General features: G+C 43.7%; 1 protein-coding gene across 1 annotated transcript in view; it reads left to right on the top strand.

Moving 5' to 3' along the window:
• The window catches only part of acad11 (acyl-CoA dehydrogenase family, member 11), a 145,986-nt gene extending 125,698 nt beyond the window's left edge, over positions 1–20,288 (top strand). Inside the window, exons 19-21 of the mRNA XM_059652195.1 lie at positions 15,381–15,497; positions 17,346–17,455; positions 19,297–20,288. Of these exons, the coding sequence (XP_059508178.1) occupies positions 15,381–15,497; positions 17,346–17,455; positions 19,297–19,411 (342 nt within the window). The 3' untranslated portion in view covers positions 19,412–20,288. The remainder of the gene's footprint in view (positions 1–15,380; positions 15,498–17,345; positions 17,456–19,296) is intronic.
• Positions 20,289–21,067: the final 779 nt, after the last annotated feature.

The following is a 21,067-nucleotide window of genomic DNA, read 5'->3' as shown; positions in this document are numbered from 1 at the left end:
TGGATGATCAGCCATGATCATAATGAATGGTGGTGCTGGCTCGAAGAGCCGAATGGCCTACTCCTGCACCTATTGTCGATAAATAAGAGTAGGAGGAAGCCATTCAGCCCATTGAAACTAACTCTTCATTCAATTTGATCATAACTGATCCAATCTCTTTTATTCACTCATGGAATGAGGGCATCATTGGCTAGGTCAGCATTCATTGCCCAACCTCAATTGCCCAGAAGAGTCAATTATATTGCCATGGGTCTGGATTCAAATGCAGGTCAGACCAGGTGACGATGGCAGATTTCCTTTATTAAAGGACATTAGGAACCAGATGGGTTTTCCCAACAATCAGAACCTTAATTCCTGATTCTTTATTGAATTCAAATTCTACTATCTGCCATGGTGGGATTTGAGCCCATGTTCTCCAGAACATTTGCTGATTTTTGGGATTAACAATCTAGCAGTAATACCAGTAAGCCATTGTCTCTTCAGTTGTGGTTTCAGGTTCACTTCTTCACCTGCTTACCCCAACCCCCAGCTCTTGTCTCTTTTGTCCATCAAAAATCTGTCCACTTCAAACTTGACTATATTCAATGCCCCCAGTCCCTGCTGTCTGTCGGAGAGAATTTCAAAGACTAACTACCCTCTGAGAGAAGAAATTCCACCGTATTTCCTTCTTAAATGAGAAATGCCTTTAGTGTTGACACCTAATTCTGGATTCCTCACGAGAGGAAACATGTTCTCTGGATATACCTTGTCAAGGCCCCTCAACACTTTAGCTGTTTCAATAATGTCTCTTCTCATTCACCCAAACCTCAATGGGTGTAGGCTTGAGTTGCTCACTCTTTCCTCATTAGATAGTCTCTCAATGCCAGGAACCCACCTAGTGAGCCCCTCTCTGAACTGTTTCCACAGCAACTATATCCATCCCCTACAGTGCCGTACTCTCACTGCACCTGGCGAAAGAATTAGGCTCTGAAATCTTGTGATTTCAAATAAACCCATTGGACTCTATAGCCTGGTGTCAAGAGATTTTTGACTTCGTGCATCCCAGTCCAACACAGGCACTTCTGCACCAAAAAAAAAATTGGGAATTTAAGACAAAGCCCATCTTAGTTCAGTTCATGGCTCCAGAGAGTACCTCTGCAGAAATCTGATGAAGCCGTCAGATTGCCCTCCCCCCTTCCAATGAAGGTTACCATTCCACTTGCATTCCTAGTTATTCACTGTAGCCTGTACTGCCTTGGACAATTGGACAATTTACTTTACATTGCCTCTCCTCATTCTTCCTTTCGAAATGCATTACTTCACTCTTCTGTGCGCTAAGCGGCGTCTGCTCTGTGTCAGCCCATTTCATCAGCCTGTCTCTGTTTCTCTGGCTATCCTCCCCGCTATACACTATGTTTCTGTTGACATTTAGTTAACAGATTTCGACCAGTTGTTGTGGTGGGATTCAAAATCTTCTGTCCACTGGCAGTCAGGAGTATATTAGTCCAGTGACAGTATCGCAATGCTACCGTTCCCCACTTTGAAATGATTTGACCTGTATCCAAGCCATGGTCATCAATAGAAATCAATTTGATTGTTTTTCTTTGTGGGCTTATATCTGATGCTTTGTTCTTGCTTCAATGCATGGTTTTACTGACCATAACATATTTGTTCAGTGGTTTCTAGCCTGAGCTATTTAGCCTGTCATCACAATGTTTTTAAGTGATTCCAAGGGATCGGAAGGATATGTTTGGCTAGATCTGTAACATTTTGCAAAGTATATCCCATGTTAATCCACTCTTTGCCTTAACACATGCTGTCTCATGCTTCAAAAAGCAAATCAATTTTTGGTTCATGTGAGGGTTGCGGGTTTATGTTGCATATGAGCATAAATTGTTGGAACAAATCTCATGTTGTAACAGATGGTGCAAAGTATTTGGGGTCACTGTGAATGGTTCTGCAGAGAAATGTGTCTCCCTTCTTTTCAAACTTCGCAATGCTCGCTGTGTTAATATTTGGTTTATGGATTTAAGTAATTCTGCATTGTCACTGCAAAATAGTGGTTCAAAAGGCTAAAGTTTGGAAACACCGATTCTGTGTAGTTACACTCAACAGCTCTCATCCCTGTTTCCATACCCTTCCGTGGTCTCACTCCTATTATCTCTGTAATCTTCAGGTATTCAAGATATTTTTGTCTACCCAATTATAGCATCTTCAACTCCCCAGTCTTGATCCCTTTCTGGGTGGAATATCAGGAGCATCCATATTACAACATATCCAACAAAGCCCATCTTGCTCATTTGATCATTATAATGTGGCTGTTAATCTGGAGTCTTTAGCTTTATGTTGGTACCAGTTCTTGGAAATGTATTTGTTTTTTCATTTCTTTTATGAATAAGTGACCTTGTCACAGGTTCTCAGAGTTATAAAGGGTCTCCTGGGAGAGCTTAGCTAACAGAGAATGTATTTGCTTGTAGAAAATAGTAAATGGTAAGAGGTGATAAATACCAGACTGATACTTGGGATGGCAGGACTGATGTGTGAATAGAGACCAGATCAGTTAGGACTATTTTCACTGAAATTTAGAACAATGAGCAAGAATCTCATAGAAGTGTAGAGGATTCAAACAGGACTAGACAAGGTAAACACAGAAAGGATGTTCCCAGTGACTGGGGAGTTCAGAACCAGAGCTTACAGTCTAAAGATATGGGTTAGGCCATTTAGGACAGAGATGAGAAGGAATTTCTCCACCCAGACAGGTGTGGCCTGTGGAATTCTCTGATACGGAGAATTGAGGCTAAAATATTGAATGTCTTCAAGAAGGAATTAGATGTAGTTCTTATGGCTAAAGGGGATCAGAGAGTATGGAGAGAAAGCAGGAACAGGGACTGAGTTGGATAATCAGTCACGATCATATTGATTGGTGGAGCAGGTGGAAGGGCTGCGTGGCCTACTCCTGCTCCTATATTTCTATGTTTCTATTGTGAACCATGGAGTAGGTGCATACATTTTGATGCTCCCCCAAGTTGCCCACTGTCTTCTTAAAGACACAGTAAATCAATGTATTTCTGGGGAGCATTTCAAGACCCACAGTGATGTGGAGGAACGGGCCTGGCATGATGCTCAGTTCAAGGGCAATTAGGGGATGAACAACAAATGCTGGCCTTGGCAGTGACAGCTAATGTCCTACAAAGGAGAGAAAAGTAATTTTAGGCCTTGGGGCTGTGAGGTGTTTTGCATAAAGTGACAGCAAGTGGTTATATGAATGGTTAACTGCATGTACAACTTGACGCACATCCGCTGCCTTGTGAAGCTCATAACGAATTAACCATTTGTATACCGGTTGCTGGCAGGTTTTAAGGTCAATCGTGACCAAGTGACGTGACTTTCGAGCAGGCTTCTGAGGGATTTATGGCCCCACAGCTGTAAAGGCCACAGAGCAAGATGCAGAATGAGGAAGCAGATTTTGCACGTTGCCAATTGTTGGGCAGAAAGCGACATGTATCATTTTGCAACATCTGTTAAAATGATAAGCATTCTAACAGACGCTGCCGCGCAATGAGGACAGTATTGCAGCTTGAAGAACAGATGATGTTTATGTTTGTACGGTGAGAAACTGTCCGTATTAACTGGGATGCCTGGCTAAGAAGAACTACAGCAGCCGTGCTAATAGTCAGTGATAAACAGCCCTGTTGCTCAAGCAGTTCTGTTTTCCAAGTGATGAAGAATTATATCTAATCCGAAATGTTAACTCTGACCCTCTCGCCATAGACGCTGACAGATCTGCTGAGCCAATCCAGTACTTTCTCTTTCTATCCCAAGGTATTGTTTCCCAACTCTGTTGTATCAGCCCAGTGTGACCCCAGGCTGGTGCGATAATTTGGAGAGGGAAGGGGATGGAAGTTGTTGAATTGGACGTTTGGAGGGTGATGTTCAGTTGTTGTCATGGTCAATGCCAGGGGCAGTTACAGAAATCATGGCTCAGGGCTCTGTCTCCAACTCAAGCTCAGCAGCCCCAGTCCCAACTCTAACACAGAAGATTCTTACAGCATCAGCAATTAGATCCTGATATACTCATCCCAACCACCCCCACCAAACACTCCTCCACCCCACACCCCACCTTACAGCCCCGACCCCACTTTCCACTCTCCCCATAACCACACCCTCCAACTCCTTCCAATTCCCCCAACTCCTTCCAATTCCCCCACCCCCACACCCCCATCTTACAGCTCCAATCCCCCCCATTCCACTCCCCCCACACCCACACCCTCCAACTCCTTCCAATTCCCCCAACTCCTTCCAATTCCCCCACCCCCACACCCCCACCATACAGCCCCAACCCTCCGTTCCACTCCCCCCGACCCACGCCTTCTAACTCCCTCCAACTCCCCCCAGTTCCCTACTCCCATGCCCCAACTTACCACCCACCCACTTTTCAGCCCCAACACCCCCAGCCCACTCCCGCCACACCCACACCCATCAATTCCCTCCCCATTTCCCCCACCCCCACATCCCACCTCTCTACCCTACCCTACACTCCCACCCCAACTCCCCCACCCCTCACTTCCTCACCCAACATCCCCGTCCTACACCCATCAGAGTAATCAGATCAGCCAGGTGGAACTCGTAGAATATCTGGTCCAATCAGGGAGCTCTGGCTGACAGATTAAAAACAGGAGTGTTGGGAGGTGCTATTCACTCTGAGAGCTGGCTCTGAGAGAGCTGGGTCAGTGCCAAGGACATTCCATGTGGAAATAAGGGCTCACTTGGTAATGGGGTACTGGCTTTGGTGGAGTTATTTCAGTCAGACTTTCTGAGGTCACAGTTTCTTTATGCAGACACTTCCGTCAAATCTCCTTGCAACCCCCGTGAGGGTTCAGCCTTTCCAATGTTACCTCGTAACTACAGTATTTGTCCATCTTTTCTGCATTCTCCTTAAAAGCTTCATGTGCTCGTTCGCAGGCCTCACAAAGTGTGATACCCTGAATCAGGCACACCACTCCAGCCGAGATCAAAACCGCCGCTTTATACAGGATAAGCCAAACCGCATTATTTCCATACGCTACTGTAAAGCCCACGGTCCTCATACGCGTTTAAAACCCACTTTCTCATGGACCCACATTGGGTTTAGACTTCCCTCCTGATCTTTGGCCAGTTTGGAGCATGTCCTTTGTTAGCTGGTGAGGTGACCATTGACAGGCTGCACACAGCGGGCAGTTGAGAAGATTGTCTAACCAGACAGCCTGACCCTCCTGTATCTTCAGGAAGCAAGCAATGCTCACTTCAATCCCTGTGCAACCAATGGATATTGCAGGGATTGGTGATGGATAACCAGCTCCAGAAATTATATGATGATTTAATTTGTTGAGTATCCTTTAAAATATTGTGCTTTGTCACAGAGCCTTTTAAAGGTGCTACTGATAGTTAATTGGTTAGTTACTTGCTTAAGAGCTGACATCCCCTTCATTTGGGCATTTCATCTTCATAATTATTTTAGTCAGGATTTGAAAATGGAATTATTGGAGGAATGTCACTGGTCATGTGGAACCAGAGATAGGGTGACCAGGAATTAGCACCTGAGCCCCACCCACCACCGCATGTTACCATAAACAGGGGCAGCCCCTACAGTATCCAAGAGAATTCTATCATGTGAATGCAGTCACTAATAAGGCCACATTCCGAGAGGGCCCACTAACTTTTCATGAGTTTTGAAAGCTAAATGAACTCAACTGAACTGCTAAAAGCAGGCAGTAATGGCTTAGCACAGCACTGTTTTGTTTTCCTGGAAGTTGGATTTTCATTTTGCCTCCAAGGTCAGTCATTTGGAAGCTATGTGAAATATTCACTGGCAATATGCAACAGAGGAAGGGAGCAGTGTTTCCAACAAGAATTGTAGCATTTATTCTTTGCAGATGGCAGGTTTGGAATGGATGAAAATTTTTGAATGCTTGCCCTCTGTCAGATAGTCAAATTCTCGTTCGTATGTAAGCAAATACTGACTCACTCTCTCGGAATGTGCAGATTTTAACCCTGGCCAAAACTCTTGTCACTTTCTCACCATCTCATTAGCTTAAAGCTGTTCTCCTCTGCGAGCAGTAAGGACACCTGCTGGAAAAGGTTGGTGTCTTTCTTTCAATGTGTCCTGATAGGGCCTGACCTGCTATTTGAATCACTGGTTATTAATGAGCACCTTTCGTTGTGCAAATGTGTTGAGACCAACTCCAAACAAAATTGGCCGAGGGATAGGAAATGGATGGTAATGGTTAATTGGTATCTTTTGGCCTGAAGGAAAGATTATGGAGTTTCCCAGGAGTCAGTATTATGGCTCTTGCATTTCCTGATACATGTAAATGATCTGCATTTTGTGGGTGACGCAGATGATGTTCAATGCGGAGAATTGTGAGATGATATACTTTGGCTCAAAGAATCAGTATAAAATACAATGTATAACTCTAAAGGAGTGTGTAGGAGCACAGAAAGTTGAGCAGACGTGCTGAAGTTATTAAGGTGGCAGGATAGATGCAGAGGCCAGTTAATAAAATAATCAGTATTCTAGGTTTCATGGATAGAGGCACAGAGTACGAGAGCGGGGCGGGAGGTGTATGATGAACTCATATAGGACACTGGTTAAACCTCAGCTGGAGTTTTGTACAGAATAAGGGACCACATTACGGGAAGGATGTGAATTCAATGGAGAGAGCACAGAAGAGGTTTACAAGAATGGTTCCAGTGATGAGACACTTCAGTTATGTGAAAATTGAAGGCTCTGAGGAAGGGTCACTCGACACGAAACGTTAACTCTGGTTTCACTTCTTGCATGCTGCCAGATCTGCCGAGCTTCTCCAGCAATTTCTGTTTTTGTATCAGTTATGGGCTAGATTGGAGAAGATTGGATTATTTTCCTTGGAGAGGACAAAGCTGACAAAAGTTTACAGAATCCAGAGGGGGTCAGGCAGAATCGACAGGGGGAAACCGTTCCTGCTTGTTAAATAGCTTGAGAACTGCAGGGCACAGTTTTGAGGAGTTTTGCCAAAGAAGCATGTGCGATGTGAGGAAATACTCTTTTCACACTGCATCCTCACCAGGATCCTCTCATTCATGAGGCCACTTATGGCTTGTTTGTTGGCCACTTCTGGTCAAGCAATTATACCTTGGTTCATCTTGAGCTGCTAGGGTCAGATTTGTAACATGAGCAGTCACAGACCATTGTATTTGCATGAAGTAGATGAATTAACAGCACAAATCCTCTTGAATGATTATGATGTGGTAGGCATCACAGAGACATGGTTGCAGGGAGCTCAGGACTGGCAGTTAAACATCCAAGGATTCACAACATATCGAAAAGACAGGGAGGTGGGCAGAGGGGGTGGGGTTGCCTTGTTAGTTAAGAATGGAATTAAGTCTACGGCACTAAATGACATAGGGTCAGAAGATGTGGAGTCTGTGTGGGTGGAATTGAGGAACCACAAAGCAAAAAAACTATAATGGGAGTTATGTACAGACCTCCTAACAGTGATCAGGACCAGGGGCGCAAGATGCACCGAGAAATAAATAGGGCATGTCAGAAAGGCAAGATCACGGTGATCATGGGGGACTTCAATACGCAGGTGGATTGGGTGAATAATGTTGCTGGTGGATTCAAAGAAAGAGAATTCATGGAATGTTTGCAGGATGGCTTTTGGAACAGCTTGTGATGGAGTCCACAAGGGAGCAGGCTATTTTGGACTTAGTGCTATGTAATGAGCCAGACTTTATAAAAGACCTTAAAGTAAGGGAACACTTAGGAGGCAGCGATCATAATATGGTAGAGTTCAGTCTGCACTTTGAAAGAGAGAAGGCAAAATCGGATGTAATGGTGTTACAGTTAAATAAAGGTAATTACAGGGGCATGAGAGAAGAATTGATGAAAATCGACTGGAAGCAGAGCCTAGCGGGGAAGACAGTAGACCAACAATGGCAGGAGTTTCTGGGCGTAATTGAGGACACAGTACAGAGATTCATCCCAAAGAAAAGAAAGATTATTCGGGGTGGGATTAGACAGCCATGGCTGACAAAGGAAGTCAGGAAATATATCAAAGAAAAAGAGACAGCCTATAAAGTGGCCAAGAGCACTGGGAAATCAGAAGATTGGGAAGGCTACAAAAACAAACAGAGGATAACAAAGAGACCAATAAGGAAGGAGTGGATCAAATATGAAGGTAGGCTAGCTAGTAATATCAGAAATTATAGTAAAAGCTTCTTTCAATACGTAAGAAACAAATGAGAGGCAAAAGTAGATATTAGGCCGCTCCAAATTGATGCTGGAAGGCTAGTGATGGGAGATAAGGAAATAGCTGAAGAACTTAATAAGAACTTTGCATCAGTCTTCTCAGTGGAAGACATGAGTAGTATGCCAACAATTAGGGAGAGCCAGGGGGCAGAGTTGAGTACGGTAGGCATTACAAAAGAGAAAGTGCTAGAAAAGCTAAAAGGTCTAAAAATTGATAAGTCTCCTGGCCCCGATGGGCTACATCCTAGAGTTCTGAGGGAGGTGGCTGAGGAAATAGCGGAGGCTTTGGTCGTGATCTTTCAAAAGTCACTGGAGTCAGGGCAAGTCCCAGATGATTGGAAAATTGCTGTTGTAACCCCCTTGTTTAAGAAAGGATCAAGGCAAAAGATGGAAAATTATAGGCCGATTAGCCTGACCTCGGTAGTTGGTAAAATTCTAGAATCCATTGTCAAGGATGAGATTTCTAAATTCCTGAAACAGCAGGGTCAGATTAAAACAAGTCAGCATGGATTTAGTAAGGGGAGGTCGTGCCTGACAAACCTGTTAGAATTCTTTGTAGAGGTATGTTAGACCAGGGAAACCCAGTAGATGTTACCTATCTAGACTTTCAAAAGGCCTTTGATACAGTGCCTCACGGGAGGCTGCTGAGCAAAGTGAGGGCCAATGGTGTTCGAGGTGAGCTACTGGCTTGGATTGAGGATTGGCTGTCTGACAGAAGGCAGAGAGTTGGGATAAAAGGCTCTTTCTCGGAATGGCAACCGGTGACGAGTGGTGTCCCGCAGGGTTCAGTGTTGGGGCCACAGCTGTTCACCTTATATATTAATGATCTAGATGAAGGGACTGGGGGCATTCTGGCGAAGTTTGCCGTTGATACAAAGATAGGTGGACAGGCAGGTAGTACTGAGGAGGTGGGGAAGCTGCAGAAAGATTTAGACAGTTTAGGAGAGTGATCCAGGAAATGGCTGATGAAATTCAATGTGAGTAAATGCGAGGTTTTGCACTTTGGAAAAGAGAAACAGGCATGGACTATTTTCTAAATGGTGAGAAAATTCGCAAATCAGAAGTGCAAAGGGACCTGGGAATGTTGGTCCAGGATTCTCTAAAGCTTAACTTGCAGGCAGAGTCCGTGATTAAGAAAGTGAATGTAATGTTGTCGTTTATCTCAAGAGGGTTGGAATATAAAAGCAGTGATGTGCTTCTGAGGCTTTATAAGGCTCTAGTTAGGCCCCATTTAGAATACTGTGTCCAATTTTGGGCCCCACACCTCAGGAAGGACGTACTAACCCTGGAGCGTGTCCAGCGGAGATTCACACGGATGATCCCTGGAATGGTAGGTTTAGCTTATGATGAACGGCTGAGGATCCTGGGATTGTACTCATTAGAGTTTAGAAGGTTGAGGGGAGATCTAATAGAAACTTACAAGATAAAGTGTGGCTTAGAAGGGGTGGACGCTAGGGAGTTGTTTCCGTTAGGCAGGGAGACTAGGACCCCTGGGCACAGCCTTAGAATTAGAGGGGGTAAATTTAAAACTGAAATGAGACAACATTTCTTCAGCCAGAGAGTGGTGGGCTTGTGGAATTCATTGCCGCAGAGTGCAGTGGAGGCCGGGACGTTGGATGCCTTCAAGGCAGAGATCGACAAATTCTTATTGTCACAGGGAATCAAGGGCTACGGGGAGAGTGCAGGGAAGTGGAGTTGAAATGCCCATCAGCCATGATTTAAATGGCGGAGTGGACTTGATGGGCCGAATGGCCTTACTTCCACTCCTCTTTCTTGTGGTCGTATGGTCCTATGGTTATGACACACATTCCACTCCTAGAGTCATAGCTAAGAGCCCAGACTCACATAAAATGATTATCTCAGCAGAAACTGATTTGTCAACTGGAGATAACTGTTGTGATTTTTTGATTGACTTGTTTAAGTGGTTATATTAAGTTCCTGTTGCTGCAGCCTGTTTTTTCAATGTCTTAATGTTATTGGCATCAGATTTACACAAGGCGTGCAGTTTTTGAAGCTTGCAAACACCGTGTTATTCTTGCACACTTCATTTATCCATACACTTCACAGGATCACAAGTGTGTGACAATGCAGGAGGATGCCTGTCAGTCCAGTGTGCTTATCCCACTCATTAATCGAGCATCATTACCCAGTGCCAATTTCCAGCTGCTCCCCAGACCCTTGTACATTAGTTTTATTCAAATAATCATTCAATGCCCTTTGAATGCCTCATCTGACCCTCATCCACTTCACCTCCAGGTAATGCATTCCAGACCCTAATTACTGACAGAGTGAAAAAATATTTCCTCACTTCACCATTGCTCCTTTTGCATGTTAAATCTCTCTAAATCCATACTCTCTGTTTTTGGTAAAAACCGAAAGAAGTGCGGATGCTGTAAATCAGAAACAACACCAGAAATTTGCTGGAAAAGCTCAGGAGGTCTGGCAGCATCTGTGAAGGGAAAAAAAAATCAGAGTTAACGTTTTGGGTCTGGTCCTGTTCTGAGGAAGGGTCACCGGACCCAAAACGTTAACTCTGTTTTCTCCTTCACAGATGCTGCCAGACCTGTTGAGCTTTTCCAGCAACTTCTGTTTTTGCTCCTCTTAACCTTCCTCTCTCCAGGAAGAACACTCCCAACCTTTTCAAAGAAAGAGCAAAGAACAAAACAGCACAGGAACAGGCCCTTCGGCCCTCCAAGCCTGCGCTGACACTAATTTCCAATCTATCCCCATAACTGAATCCTCTGATGAAGGGTCTAGGCCCGAAACGTCAGTTTTTGTGCTCCTGAGATGCTGCTTGGCCTGCTGTGTTCATCCAGCCTCACATTTTGTTGTCTCTGTCATTCTTGTATACTGCTTCTGGTGTTAAGTGATTAACAGAAAGAACAGTAATTCACACAATTTCAAAAGTTACATACACACAAGATACTTCATGAAAATTCTGCCAATCGATGGCATCAGATGTTCATGCTCTTTTGTCACATTAATAGTGAGAACCTAATAATTGAAAAGCTCTAGTGGACACTGTATTCGTTCATGCTTTAACTGTGGTTTCAGATTAACTTTTGCTAGTAATTCAGGTTCATTTGCAGTTAAAAGACGAAGGTTAAACTTAGATTAAAATAAGAGAGGCACGAATATTGTCACGTGGGTTAACGTGTGTAAGGTTTTAAATTGATCCATGTCGATTGGTTTGCATGTGACACATGAGTCATCGTGTCTTGTTATGAAAATGTTCCAATATTATGTCATTTACGCCTCTTCTTTCCATTTATACATGTTAGATCATGTGCTAAATTGCAGGATCAAGAATTTCCTGTTTTTCCAGTCCAAGCTGACTCATCTAAATCTTCCTTCAATAATCCTGTAAACATAAAACAAACACAGTGAACAGTGGCAGTCCTGTGGTGTGCCCCTTGTCCCCCGTCCAAGCCAGAGGCCCAGGTTCCACCCCAGGACCTTTACATCTGGAAGGCCAATCAGGGACACAATGGCTGGGAAATGAGGGTCAGTGAACGAGGTGCCCGCTCCTCAATTTCCAACAAAAAGCAAAACACTCATTTTGCAGATGTGTGACCAGGGTAGCAGGAGTCAGTGGGAGTTAGGTGCAGAGGACCTCTGAAATTGCCTGTTGTAGTAGGCAGTGCGTGCCCTGATGAAGTAGCAGCTGTACAAACAGGAAGTGCCAAGGCACAATGACCATAACATGGGTTCAAATGGTTAAGAGTTGACCTGCCACTCTCTCACAATGCCGTGTAAAAAGCAAATTAGGTACAGATGGGAACTCAGCTGTGCGTCATTATTATTTACCCATTCCTCCTGGTCTGTAGGCACTGACAGACTATTGCTGTGTGCGAGGATGGTGCTTTGTGATTGGCATCACCTCCCAAAGGCTAATTAAACCCATAAGACCATTAGACCTAGCAGTAGAAGCAGGCCCTTCAGCCCTTTGAGTCTGCTCCACCATTTAATGAGATCATGGCTGGGTATTATTAAATTCGAGAGGGCACAGAAAAAAGTTACCAGGATGTTACCGGGACTGGAGGGTTTGAGATATAAAAATAGAGTGGAAAGGCTGGAACTCTCTTTGCTAGAGCGTAGGAGGTTGAGGGGTGACCTTATCGAGGTTTATAAAGTCATGAGGGGCATGCATAGGTTGATTAGCAAAGGTCTTTCCCCCAGGGTGGGGGAGTTATAAACTAGGGGGTATATTTTTAAGGTGAGAGGAGAAAGATTTAAGAAGCGCAGGAAGGGCAACGTTTTTATGCAGGGAGTGGTTCATGTGTGGAATGAACTGCCAGAGGAAGTAGTGGATGCTGGTATAATTACAACATTTAAAAGACATTTGGATAAGTTCATGAATAGGAAATGTTTAGAGGGGTGAAGGCCAAATGCAGGCAGGTAGGACTAGTTTAGTTTGGGATTATATTCAGCATGGACTAGTTGGGCCGAGGGGTCTGTTTCCATGACTCAATGATTCTATGATAATCCTCAATTCAACCGTTCTGCCTTTTCTCCATAACCTCTGATTTTCTTGTTGATTTAAAAGCTCTCTATCTCAGCCTCGAATATATTTAAGGACCCAGCCTGGAATCATTAGTGAGGTCATGAAGTAAATTCGAGGCTGAGATAGACAAATTTTTAATCAGGAAAGGAATTGAAGGCTATGAGGTAAAAGAAGGAATGTGGAGTTGAGGATTATCAGATCTGCCATGATCTCACTGGATGGCAGGACAGGCTTAATGGGCTGAATGGCCTTCATCTTACGTTCTTATTGAGCAATATAAGGAAGTATTGTGAGAGATGAATTTACTTTTTTTTCCTTATTCATTCATGGGATGAGAGCATTGCTAGCTAGACAGCATTTATTGTCCATCCCTAATTGCCCGGAGTGCAGTTAAGAGCCAACCATATTGCTGTGGGTCTGGAGTCACATGTAGGCCACACCAGGTAAAGATGGCAGTTTCCTTCCTTAAAGGACATCAGTGAACCAGATGGGTTTTACCAACAATTGACAATGGTTCATGTCCATCATTAGATTGTTCATTCCAGGTATTTGTTGAATTTGATTTCCACCGTTTGCCATTGTGGGATTCGAACCCAGGTCCCCCAAAACATTACCTGGGTCTGTGGATCAACAGTCCAGCGATAATACCACTAGGCCATTGCCTCCCCCCATACTGAAAGAAAGAAGTTTTAAGAAGTATCTAAATGGGAGAGGTCAGAGATTTACTGAGGGACTAGGCAGCTGAAAGCAGAGTTAGTAATCAAGGAGTGTTTGAAATAGAGCTAACAAAGGAAACCACATTGGGAGAAGTGCAGGGATCTTTCTTTGTATTTATTCACGGCATCTAATTTAGGCCAGCATTTATTACGCAGCCTTATTTACCTTGGAGAAGGTGGTGGTCACCTGCCTTCTCCAGCCGTAGCACTGCTTGGGATGTAGGATTCCTGTTGGCAAGAGTTATCACTTTGATCTCAGTGACAGGGAAGAAATGGTGATATATTTCCAAGTTAGGATAGCGAGTGGCATGGAGAGAAGCTTGCGGGCTAAGGTTTCCCACATATCTGCTGATCTTGTCCTTCCTGGTGCTAGAGGCTGTGGGTTTGCAAGGTTCTATTGAAAGCACTATGGCGAGTTGCTGCAACGCATCCTATAGATGGTGCACACTGCTGGCATTGTGAGGAGTGAATCGGGAAGGTGGATGTGGTATCAATCAAGCTGGCTGCTGGTTGGTGTCAAGCTTCGTGAGTGTTGTTGGATCTGTCCCTATCCAGGCAAGTGGGAGTACCCAGGGGTTTGGGTACATAATTCTTTGAAGTTTGTGTCACATGTAGACAGGATGGTTAACAAGGTGTTTAGCACGCTTGCCATCATTGCTAAGTTCTTTGAAAATAAGACTTGAAAAGTAATGCTGAAGTTTTATGAGACATTAGTGAAACCTCTTCTGGAACACTGTGTCCAGTTCTGATCACCCTGTTACAGGAAGGATATTATTAAGCTCAAGAGGGTTCAGAAGAGATTTACCAGGACGTTACTGGGTATGGAAGGTTTAAGTTATAAAGAAGGGTTGGATTGGCTGGGACTTTTTTCACCGGTGTGTAGGAGTTTGAGAGGTGACCTTACAGAGGTTTATGAAATCATGAGGGGTGTAGATAGGGTTAATGGGAGGTGTCTTTTTCCCTAGGATGGGAGATTTCAAGACCAGGGGGCTTTTTTTAAGATGAGAGTGGAAAGATCTAAAATAGACATGAGGGGCAAATTGTTTACACAGAGGGTGATTTATGTGTGGAATGAACTTCCAGAGGCAGTGGTGAATGTGGGCACAGTTACAACATTTAAAAGATATTTAGATAAGTACATGAATAGGAAAAGCTTGACGGTATTTTGGCCATGAGCAGGCAGGAGAGACTAGTTTATTTGGGATTATGTTTGGCATGGACTGGTTGGACTGAAGGATTGGTTTCCATGCTGTATAACTCTATGACTGCATGGCTGTATTCCATCACACTTGCGACTTGTTCCTTTATAGGTGGTGAACATGCTCTGGGGAGTCAGGAGGTGGGCTATTTGCTGTAGTATTCATAGCCTTGACTTTCTGTTGTAGTCACAATATTCAGTCTGACTAGTCCAGTTCGGTTTCTAGTCTATGGGGACCCCCAGAATAGTTATAGTGGGGGATTCAGTGATGATTATACCCTTGAAGTTCAAGGAGATGGTTAGATTCTCTTTAGAAGGAAGGATTGTAGAGTTGCAGGGATCGGGAGTGATGAGACCATGGAGGAGTTTAAAAACAAGATAATGAGTACACACTACTAGTAATAAAGCACTTTATTTAATAGCTTCTGCATATTTTAGTACCAGTTGCCGAAAATCTTTGGAAGATGTCTGATTTTGAAATGATGTTGGTATCGCCTGAAGCGTTCATGATGCATTGTACCAAGCTACTGCCCCTCACTGCCAATGTACAGCTGGCATAGGTGTCTAATTTTTCAGATTGTGGAATTGAGATATCTGTCGAAGAGATGGCTTAATCTTTCCGCGTTTCATACAGTTTGTTATGCTGGGTGTACTTATGGTGGATGTTGAACATAACTTTATCACTAAGGACTTTTCACTTTCCCATGTCTGCAGGAAGTAATTGCTCATTGGATAGCTGAGTGTCGCATTGCCATCGAACAAGCGCGACTGCTTACACTTAAAGCAGCCAGTACAATTGATACTTTGGGAATGGTGCCAGCAAGGAAGGAGGTAAGACATAACCAGCCAGTGCTTGCGAAACCTAAAACATCTACTGTTAGGGATGATTGGGCAACACTTGAAGAACAATTCTAAGTGTGTTAATGATCTCACTAATGAACAATTTAGGATCGCAGTAAGAACTCAAACATGGCTCATTTATGCCTGTTAGAAGTGTCAGGCAGAATCATACAATCCTGACAGTGTGGAAGCAGGCCATTGAGTCCACATCACCCCTCCAAAAAGGAGCATCCCACCCACACCCCTACCCTCTATTTTCCCCCATGGCTAACCCCTGGGCAATTTAGCCTGAGCCCATCCATCTAACCAACACATCTTTGGACTGTGGGAGGAAACCGGAGGACCCTGGGGAAACCCACGCAGACACAGGGAGAATGTGCAGACGCTACACAGACAGTTGCCCGAGGCTGGAATCAAACCCGGGTCCCTGGCGCTGTGAGGCAGCAGCACTAAGCACTGAACCACCGTGCTGCCCTGGGTCATGCCAGGCCATGTTCTTTATGAATATGAGGATGATAGGCTAGGACGCCTGTGAACAGCAATTCTGAGCAATCCTTCTGAGCTACTTTAACCTCTGCTGAGCAGTCCCCTTTGCCAGTTTAGAGAATTTCAGTGCTGGAAGTACTGAATGCTCACCTACAACCAGTCAAGTAGAACTACTGATATCGCTCTAATTGGGAGAAATCCCTCATTTCATTAGAGCCAATGCAATTGTACTTTAATGTGGGTTGGCATTAGTGCAGTGTATACTTGAGTATCACAGAATAAAGAAAAAACACATGTTGCCATGGAAATACATCCCACCAATCAGAGCCCACTTGCTAAGGATTTCTAATAAATTCCACTATTATGCAACTTAAACTATTCCCTGTCAAAACTCCAAATACACATGCACGCATTCACATTTAAGCACATGTGACGTGGGTGGAAAAATAATATAAACAGGGTAAACAAAACTCCAAAGGTTGAAGTTTCAGACCTCTGAGTGAAAAGTTATTTTTCTCTCAATTCTTTTTGCAATGAAGACACACTGTTGTCAGTAGGGTGGCTGTTGGTCTTTGGTTTGCTGGTGGATGAGGTGGACCTAGGTCTTTACTTGTTTTAGAATTCTTCCTGTAAGCTTTCTTGGTTTTTCTGTATTTTTCCCGCATGGTGAGAGCAAGAGGAAGAGATGGATGCTTTCTGTCTGCAGGCTCTGGATGATTCTCCCTGGCCTGCCCCCTCACAGCTTCAAAACACTCCATTTGTATTGTACAGCTCTAAAAGAATGCAGCATTTTGAATTTCGCATTGCAAAACCCTCCTGCTATTTCGGCTATGTGCCAGTCCAACTTTTGTTTTGGCTTAAAGTGCCAAAAAATGAACGATGTGGTCTCTTACAAGCTGAAGTAAAATATTTTACGAAATGAGTTTTTAATGATCTCAAATGCAGAGCTTGAAAGTGTAGTGGAAGCAGATTCAACTGTAATTTTCAACAGAGAGTTGAATAAATACCTGTAAAGGAAATGTTCACAGGGTGGTGGGGAAAGGACAACTGTATTATTTTAAATTGCCACATTGTATCAGAACTAATCTCTGCCTGATGTTTATTAACAGAATGACACTTTACAAGCATGCAACTCCTAACTCAAGCAAATATGCAGAGACCCTTACTACAACTGAGGTGCACTTGAGAGAAACCCCAATTAATGGCCATCCTGCATAAAGTTTACTCGAGTATATAATTAAGGACGGTCTGTGTGGAGAGCTCATACAGTCACATAGGATCAAATATCCTCCCTATAATGTTTTAAGAAGTGATGCTGTTTGTCTGACTCCTTGCTGTTTTCTGTCACCCCAGATTGCCATGATAAAAGTTGTTGCTCCAAGAATGGCCTGTAAAGTGGTGGACTGTGCTATTCAGGTCTATGGAGCATGTGGAGTCTCCGAGGATCTTCCTCTGGCACACATGTGAGTATCAATGTGCACACTGGAGCAATTATCACAAATATCACATGCTGCAGTTCAGCTCCTAGACAGTGCTGAGAGATATGCAAAAACAAAATCATGGCAGCGTACAGATTTTTATGGTAGGCCCCAGCATACGCTGTTTTGCTAAAACCAAGCTTTCAGATGTACCTGGAGACTCGGTGGTCATTACTTAGTGACTGTCCAGAAAAATAAGGTCTTCCACCATTTGTGTGGCTTATTGTACCACCACGAAGGCTGGTCTCTGTCTTGCTCCAGCACCCCATATCAACATCTTCACTCTTCACACCCTCTGCTATCGCTCACATATCCTCGCCCAAAAATTGGGACGGCAATTCTGCATCTCCCTAGGTTCTTCCCAGAGAGCGCATGGAGATTGACTTGGTCTGAGCTTTCTCCTTTGAGAAATTGTCCCTCCAGCTATTTCCAGCTGGCCTGTAGTGGCTCTGTCCTGCGGGGTGATGAATATAAAGAGCCTGGAAACATAGCTTCACGCTTCATCCACAGATCCAGTGGAGCTAAGCCTCCCACAGTCAGAAATAATGTGGAGGGTGATTTAGACTTTGGGTCACAGTCTAAGAGGAGCCATGTTGGACCCACAATGAATTAAATAGATTTCTTCACTGGGAAGAGCACTGTGTGTGTTCAACCAGCCATTCATTGTGAAACTCAAAACATTAAATGTACTAAATAGAAGTTGGAGTAGGCCATTTGGCCCCTCAAACCTGTTCCGCTATTCACTGAAATTACAGGTGATCTGAGTGGTCTTTTTCATCATTCAATGCTGAGGACATCACTGGCTAGACCCAGCGTTCGTGTTTCATAATTCTGCTTTCTTATTTTTATTCATTGTGAGCAGTGTTGGCTACAGCAGTATTTATTGTCCATCCATAATTGCCCAGAGGGCAGATATGAGTCGACCACATTGCTGTGGGTCTGGAGTCACATGTAGGCCAGAGCAGGTAAGGACGGCAGTTTCCTTCCCTAAAGGACATTAGTGAGCCAGATGAGTGTTTTTTGACAATTGACAATTCCAGATTTTGTTGAATTAAAAGTCCACCATCTGCTGTGGTCAGTTTCGAACCCTGGTGCCCAGGGCATTGGCTGGGTCTCTGGATTGATGATCTACTGATAAAGTCGCTGGACTGTTCGCTCAGCTGAATTGAACGTTTTGAGTGTTGCCCTCCACTCATGCATCTCTAGAGCAGGGCAGAATGCAAGGTTAAACTGCAAACTGTACATGCATCATGGCATTTTAATGCCCACACAGTGGGGACCAGGCAGGTATGTGGGGTTAGATCACAGATCAGCCATAACCTGACTGAATGGTTTGGAACGTGCTAAAAGGGCGAAATGATCTCATTGTATTCCTGTGTTCCCTCTTTCTGCCTCCACAGATTTAATTGGATATCATGTCACATAGAAAATAGGTGCAGGAGTAGGCCATTTGGCCCTTTGAGCCTGCCCCACCATTCAATACGATCATGGCCGATCATGCAATCTCAGTATCCCACTCCTGTTTTTTCTGCATCCCCCTCGATCCCTTTAGCCTCAAAGGCCATATCCAGCTCCTTCCTGAATATATCTAATGAACTGGTTCCAACAGCTTCCTGTGATAGAGGATTGCACACGTTCACAACTCTCTGTGCAAAGGAGTTCTTCCTCATTCCGGTCCTGAATGGCTTACCCCTTATTCCTAGATTGTGTCCATGCTGACCCATTGAGATTCAGTACAGTTTTGGATCCAGTGATTATTTGGGCATCAGTCAGACTACAGCCAAGCTATGTCACGGTCAGACTCACGAAGATCTGGTGTCTTTCAGGTACTCCATGGTACGCACTCTGCGTATAGCTGACGGGCCGGATGAAGTGCATCTCTCCGCAATAGCAAAACTGGAGCTGAGGGAGCAGCTGAAAAATTCCACGGCAAAGCTATAAATAATTGTCAGAATGCAAGATCGACCAAGGCTGAGATAACATAACATTGGCCTCCTGTTTTCCAATGCAGTGATTGATTGAAGCATCAATTACCGGAAATATTGCACATTGGACAATGAATCACCTAACATATTAATCCAGCATCTGTATACCAATTACATCTTTGTTTCTGCTCCCCAAACACCGCTGTGTTATAAATTGGAAATAACAACCATTCATGCAGAGGAGAGTGATTTATTTCTTTGTGTTTGGAGCATATATTGGTGGGGAACAAATGTGTCAGAGGAAGCAAAACTGTTGGCATGATGCCGTAATGAAATGATCAAAAGCATGGTGCAAATTTGCATAATATAATTACTGTCAGTAAACTGTGACAATCCAGGGGACATAATGAAATCCCATATCCCTCTTTTTTGATTATCTATCCCATACATTAATCGATTTGGAGCAGGTATAGATGACAGATTCCGCCAAAACTCTACCCACTGCACCAAACCTGGCATGTTCTAATATATTAACAACAGCCTGCATTTATAAAATGCCTTTAATGTGCTGGAGCATCTAAAGCGTCTTCATCCAATAATTTAGGATGCCAAGCCTCGTGAAGGCGTGTCAGGCTAGATGTTTGAAACCGTGGTCGATGAGGTTGATTTGAACCAGTCCCTGAAAAGAGATGAGAGAGAGGTGAAGAGTTTCTGTGCAGTAAACCTTGGAGCCTAGTCATCTGAAGATATGACAGTCATTGGTGAACTGATCAAAATTGGGAGTACAAATGAGGCCCAGAATTGGAAAAGCACAGAGATTTTGATGAGCTGGGGTAGGTTACAAAGATGATTTGAAAATAAGGACGAGCATTTTATAATTGAGGTGTTGCCAGTCCAGGAACCAATACAAACATAATAAATCTCACTTTTATGTGTTCTACAACATTATGGACATTAATCTATCAGATTTTAGCTAATGTTTCAATAAATGTTTCCTATGTTAATTACTTCTGAGTTTACAGGGGAAATCAATTGACCTGAAGCCAAATTTAATCTAACTTGCTCCTCTGATGGTTCCAAGGATTTGGTTGGTCATATGATATGACACAGCTTGTTAATGTTTTCACAGGTTGACTGCTACATCCATTTACCAAAGAATGTCGACAACATTTCCAAAAGTAATTGATTGGTTTCACAGTGCTTTGGGATATCTTGAGGATATGAGAGGCACTTTATAAACGCAAATGCATCTCTGTCAAAGGATTCTCATTGCTTTTTGATGTTCATTCAGGGGTTAAGAGTGTTGCTGGTGGACCAACATTTATTGTCCATTGTTAATTGCCTTGGAGGAGGTGGTGATGAGCTAACTTCCCCAACCATTGCAGTCCTTTGGTGTGCAGGCACCCACAGTGCTGTTAAAATGAGGCTTTATTGTCATGTGGACTCAATTACAGGGATACAGGAGTACAATAGAAAGTGTACAATGTTGCTATTCAGCGCTCCATCTTAGGTACAAGGTACTGAGGTCAAAAATCTTAGGTGTAAGGTAGAAAAATAAAGGAATGAGTTAAAAGTTCAACATTACAGTTCTTCTCAGTATAAAGCAGTAAATAAGAAATAAAGTTAAAAGTTCCAAATTTCTTTTTCCTAGGATGGTGACGGCAAGCACGAG

This window comes from Stegostoma tigrinum, chromosome 2 (assembly GCF_030684315.1).
Source record: "Stegostoma tigrinum isolate sSteTig4 chromosome 2, sSteTig4.hap1, whole genome shotgun sequence".
Taxonomy (NCBI): domain Eukaryota; kingdom Metazoa; phylum Chordata; class Chondrichthyes; order Orectolobiformes; family Stegostomatidae; genus Stegostoma; species Stegostoma tigrinum.
This window is presented reverse-complemented; position numbering and strand designations above follow the sequence as displayed.